Source organism: Delphinapterus leucas, chromosome 18 (genome assembly GCF_059928025.1).
Source record: "Delphinapterus leucas isolate spDelLeu-1000000601 "Yukka" chromosome 18, BTC_Dleu_Yukka2, whole genome shotgun sequence".
Taxonomy (NCBI): Eukaryota; Metazoa; Chordata; class Mammalia; order Artiodactyla; family Monodontidae; genus Delphinapterus; species Delphinapterus leucas.
This window is the reverse complement of record NC_143146.1, coordinates 73,666,597-73,672,596: the sequence shown is the minus strand read 5'-3', so window position 1 is coordinate 73,672,596 and position 6,000 is coordinate 73,666,597. Positions and strand designations below refer to the sequence as shown.

The 6,000-nt window shown below is 45.5% G+C and overlaps 1 protein-coding gene across 1 annotated transcript in view; it reads left to right on the top strand.

Moving 5' to 3' along the window:
* Positions 1–452: 452 nt before the first annotated feature.
* Positions 453–6,000, top strand: part of PAN3 (poly(A) specific ribonuclease subunit PAN3) — a 117,641-nt gene continuing 112,093 nt past the window's right edge. Inside the window, 1 exon segment of the mRNA XM_022574545.3 lies at positions 453–991. Coding sequence (XP_022430253.2) covers positions 562–991 — 430 coding nt within the window. The 5' untranslated portion in view covers positions 453–561.

Here is a 6,000-nt window from a genome sequence, read left to right as displayed (position 1 = left end):
TCCAACCGCCGCCGGCTCTCGGATGCCCAGGGGGCCCGACGCCAGGCCAGGCTAGCCCTCGCGCTCCCGCTACCCACAAGCCCCTGCGCCTCGACGCGCAGGCGCACCGGCGACGGCCGTCTCAGGAAGAGGAAAATGGAATAAACAACTCGGAGGAACCAGAGCGCGAGAGAGCGAGTGGAGGCAGAATTTAAAAATAAACCGGCCCCTCCGCCCTCCCCGCCCGTTCGCCGCCGCCGCTCCCCCTCCCCGAGCCCGCGTCCTCGAAGTCCCCGTCCGGGCCCGCGCGCCCACCCCGTCGTCCCGCGCGGCCCCTTTAAGAAAAGAGAACGAGAGAGTGAGTGAGAGAGAATCCCAACTCTCCCCCTCCCCTCCCCTCCTTCCTACCCCCTCCTCCCTCCCCTCCCCCCCTCTCCCCGGGCGGCTCCGGCTCCCGCAGCGGGACAGACCCACCCGCCCAGGCTTTTCTCCGGCACCGGCAGCGTCTTCTTTCCCTCCCCGGTCTATGGTGGCGGCGGCGGCTCCTAGGGCGGCAGCGGAAGACGAGGCTGCAGCGTTGCCATGAACAGTGGCGGCGGCCTCCCGCCCCCCTCGGCCGCCGCCTCCTCTTCCTCCTCCTCGCTGGCGGCGGCAGTGGCGGTGGTGGCCCCGCCTGGGGTCGGGGGTGTCCCCGGCGGGGCGGCGGCGGGAGTGAAGCTGAAGTACTGCCGCTACTACGCCAAGGATAAGACTTGCTTCTACGGGGAGGAGTGTCAGTTCCTGCATGAGGACCCAGCCGCCGGAGCTGCCCCGGGCCTCGGCCTCCATAGCAACAGCGTCCCCCTGGCTCTGGCGGGCGCGCCCGTGGCCGGCTTTCCGCCCGGAGCGGTCCCGGGCGGGGGAGCCGGGCCGCCCCCGGGGCCCAAAAAGCCAGACCTTGGGGGCCCGGTGGCAGGAGCCGCGGCCGGTGGAGGAGGCGGCAGCGGGGTCCTCGACGGACCGCGGCTGGCAAGTGAGTGTGGTCCGGGCTAAGAGGGCGGCCTCGGCCTCGGCCTCGGGACGGCGGCGGAGGGAAGGCCCGGGGCCGGACGAGGCCCTGCGACCGAGCCCGGCCCGCGGGTCTCCCCCTTCGCCTCCCTCGGCGCTCTGAGAGGCCTAGGCCAGGCCCGAGCCCTCCTTCCGTCTTCCTGCTTCCCCTCCCCACAGCCTTCGGCGAGCCCGGGAGCAAGGGGAGGCTGGCTTCCTGGGAACGTGGGTGGTGGACTGGGGTGGTGGAGTGGGGGCGGGGAGGAAGGGGGATGGGTTGTGGCGTGCGGTGTGCGGGAAAGGGGGTGTCGTTTCCGGGGGGTGTGGAAAGGGGCTGGGTTTGCGGGCACACGTGTTCTGCGTGCCCGTGTGGAGTGGAGTCGGCCGAGGGTTGAGGTCGCTGGGTGGGTGTGTGTGGGTCGGAGGCGGGATGGGAGGGCGGGCTCTGAGGCTTCGTGCAGTGGGTTGAATGAGCGGAAAAAGTTTGTGCAAGGCTTCTGGGAGAAAGGTTTTCCAGGCAGGAAATGCTTTCTAAGGATGAAGAGCGAACGGACAGCCGCGTTTATCGTGTGCTGAGGTTGAGTCAGGAGTTGCGAGTAGGTATTTCACAGGACTTGCATTTCAGCATGGTTTTCCTGAAAGCTGGCAGACGTTTGCAGGGTGTCACTAGGGATCTCGTCTTCTACTGCTTTGTACCAAGCGAACCCTTAGCGTGGAGCCTTGAAAGCGTGTCATGTGCAGCGCACCTTTGTGTGCGACTGAGCACTTGGATGCGGATATCTTAGGACTGTTTGCATTGTTTTTACTTTCTGTCATTATCTGTTGCCTTGCAACTTTTGAGCCGTTAGTGAGTGGAGTTTGAAGTTCTAGTAAGTGTGAGTGTAATCTGTTTTACAGAATGTTGCCCTTAAGGAAAAAGTAGAGGTGCCAGATTTTCCTTTTTTGTTTTTGAGTTTGTTGAGCATTTCTAAACCAAATGGGAAAGTCCTACTTTCTTGGGAATTCTAAACTGATTTCAGATCTGAAAATAATTTGATAGGCTACTTAACTTGAATGTCAGAACATTGTTGTAGTACCTTTTTTTTTTTTATTAAACTGTAAACGGACTATGTACTTGTCTTGATGCTTTAGCAGTTACTTGCTCTATGAGGACTGTAAGTGTCTTCCCAGAGATACGTGTGTGTGTCAAAGATTGTTTCTTTTGCTGCGATAGGCTTTACTTTAGTGCAGATATATTTGGTGAGGGTGATATGCTAAGAAGATTAATTTGTAACTTAAAATGTTTTGTCAAAATGGTTACTTGATTGGTGCAATTTTATCACTTTGGAGCAGCAGCTTTGCATTTTCAAGGTAAACTTGCTGTATGTCTTGAGTTACGGCTCAAATTAATTCGAATTATGTTTGATTAGTAAGCAATGAAACTGAACAGTATTTGTTACTTACAGGAAGAGACACTTTCAAAAATGCAGGTATTTGATTTAATATGTGATATTTCTAGGATCTTCCGATACACAGAGGTAGTAGATTTGGGACATGAAAGATAGGACAGGCTGTAAACAGGTGGAAACAGGAAGGTGGAGGAGAAACACTAGCAGTGACTCAAAGTTGGGGATCATTTCATATCTCAGGAACAGAAAGGAATTGGGATATAGGGTCTTGAGAGGACACAGTTAGTGCTAAGAAGGCATTTTAAAATTAACGTTTAGTCATTTAACAGTTATTTGATTAAGTAGCTGCATTATGTAGTTGGATTCTGTATGGCTTGCTTTAACTTAACTGGGTGAAGCCTAAGGCTCTTCTTTTCTGCTGTAGGCTTCTTGGTAACTCTCAGTGGTACAGGTTGTGACTCCTTTTGGATGAGATAAAATTGCCTCTTATCAATGAGTGGCAAGTCAAGTTGTTCAGGAATCAGGGAAGAGGATTGTGTCGGTGATTTAATGGCTGCTTTGAATTTGTACACTTTATTGTTTAATTTTTAGTCTACTGTCTGCATTTTACTGTGTTCTTATACTGTATCTTTTGAGACACTTGTTAATTAAGTGTATGAGGCAGTTAAACTGGACAACACACTCTAAGAGGTGTTGCTATAAGGAGAAATTTATATTTTGTTAGTTACTGACCTGGTCATGTAGAGTCACTGACACAATTTTATTTTGCTTTTATTGTTTTCTTTGCTGTTCTTTAAATGTAAGAATGTAGAGTATTTCTTTAGCTGAGAGGTCAAACAGATCTGCTCTGATAAGCTGGGTCTGCCTGCAGAAATACTTTGGGCTCCTTGGGTATCTTCTCTGTGTGTGTGTGTGTGTGTGTGTGTGTGTGTGTGTGTGTTTTAAAAGTTTTTTTTAAATTGAGGTCTACATACCTAGGGAAGAGTATACAAATCATAAGTTTTGGAATTTTCACAAGATGAACACATAGCGTATAACAGTACTCAGATCAAGAAGTAGAACATAATCAGTACCTTCCAGAAGTTTTGCTCTTCTTGCCCTTTGCCACTCACTCCCCTTTCCCAGAGGTAACTACTGGTTTCAGGCACTACCTTATAACATTGTAGATTCATTTTTCATGCTTTTTTGAGCTTTATAGGAATGGCATCAGGTAGTATGTACTCTTTTTGTGGGCTTATTTCTTTCAGCATATTTATAAGATCCATTCATGTTATATAGGAACAGCCTCTTAGTCTCATTCTTGTGTAGTGTTACATTGTATGAATATACCACATTTTATTTTCTCATTTTACTGTTAGTGGGCAATGGAATGTTGCCAATTTTTGTCTATTAAGAAGAGCACGGTTTTGAACACCCTTGAACATGTGTTTTGGTTCAAGTCTACGAATTTATGTTGAATTACGTGGAGTGGAACTGCAGGCTTGTAATAGGGCATGCAGATGTTCAGCTTTAAGTAGATGACTTCAGTTTTCTTAAGGGATTGTACCACATTTACATTCCCTCTACAAGAGTAGGAGAGTTCCAGTTGCTTCACATTCTCCCCAACACTTGGTGTTCCATCTTATACTTTTAGGCATTTTGGTGGCAAATCTTATGTTTTTAATTTGCATGTGTGTGGATTGTAATTGAATTAGTTGACAACATTTAAAAAATCAGAAGGTTTAACATTGAAATACAGATTTCTGGCTTCCTTTGAAGGGCGGCTCTTTTGTATATTGGAGTTAGGTCTTTGGTGGGGCAAGACTCTCCATTTTGCCTTATTACTGACTGGGTGACTTTTCTATGCCTGGCTCCTCTTGGCATTTGAGTTTTTGACCCTTGCTTTAGTACTTCACATTTGCAGAATTGTTTTGTTAGTGTTTCACATTCTGTTAAAACTTTAGAGGTACATGCAAGAAGAAAATTTTATCCTTATTTTGCAAGCATTGGAAAACTGAAGCAGAAAGGCTTTTTCTTCTCTGTATGGTGTTTCAATCTTGTGGTGTTTCAATCTTGTAAAGGAACTATACTTTCTTTTGTTGCTTACTTTTTATCTGTACAGAGTAGTACATTTTCTCACTTCAAGCTCTTCTGTTGATGTGACAGTGTGGTAGTAAACATGTTCTGGCATTCAGGATTGTTTGGGAAATAACAGTTTATTTTTTTAAAAAAGCATTTACTTTAAGTTTTTGACATTTCTTATTTCTTTTGGACCTGGGATCTTTGAAGGCTTAAATGTGGTTTGATTTGAGTTCAACTGAATTATTGATTCTTGATATTTTAAAGATGTAATTCTAAAATTTTCAACCAGCTAGACTTTTCATCTTCAAGGTGCTCAGTTTTTAGCAGCTAAACTGTTATACCAATATTTGTATTTCATGCACATTACTTATAATTTGAAACCCAATAGATTTGTTTATTTTACCACAGTAGACTTATTTTCAGTTCTACTAATTTAGTTAGTAATGAAGCCTTTGGCATAAGGCACATCTAAGATGGGCCTGGCTCTCTTATCTACTAGCATTGTGATCTTGGGCAAATTTTTAACCTTTAAGCCTCAGTTTTTCTCATTTAAAAAAATGGAGGTAGTAATAATACCTACTTAAGAGTTGTGATAGGGTCGCACGTGACACTGTCAGTGCATTGCTTGGCACATAGTGAGGTTTCAGGCTTAGTTGCTGCTGTTATTGAATATTACTAGTAGTAAGTCTACAATTAGCCTGTACATTTCCTTACCTCCCAGTTTTTGAGAGTATATTTTCAAGACCAGTAAAATAGCTACAGATTATTGAACTGCGGTTGTCTGTCCAAATGAAAGAAAGCAGGGGATAACTTGAAGTTCATATACAAACTTTGGAGTGTATGATAACGTGTATGGCGAAACTGTTTTTGTTTAAGCCAGGATTATACTTTTCATCCCACAAACTCGAATCAGCTAACAGAAAAGTGAGTACTGGGAATTTGCCAGTAGGATAGCTGGTATAGATTTAAACATTTTTATTTGACAATACACAAAGTAGACAACAAAGACTACCATTCACCTCACTCCTTTAATATTGTGCTTGCAAAGTGGCAGGTTTTGATCTGGGTGATAGGGATACAACACTGAATGAAACAAAAGTCTGCCCTAATGGAGGCTACATTCTAGTGGGGAGTACAGACACGTGTATAAGATAAAGTCAGATCTTGAGAAGTTTTATGAGGAGGGCTTAGAGCTTTATGAGGAGTACTCAACAAGGGTTGTCCTAAAGTTAAGTCTAGGTAAGAGTCAGTTAACAAGTAAAAGACCGCTTTGCATGGAAGTGCATTTGAAATGACTCTAAAGAAGATATGTGATAGCCAAAACAAAACAACATCTTCCTATTTTGCCCTTTTATAGGATTTTTCTGTTTTTAAATTAACTTTCTATTTTGAGATAATTGTAGAGTCACATGCAGTTGTAAGAAATAATACAGAAAGAGCTTTTTGTCCCATCACTGTTTCCCCCAGTGGTAATACCTTTCATAGCTGTAGTACAGTGTCACAACCACATTGATTGATACAATCCACTTACCATATTCAGATTTTC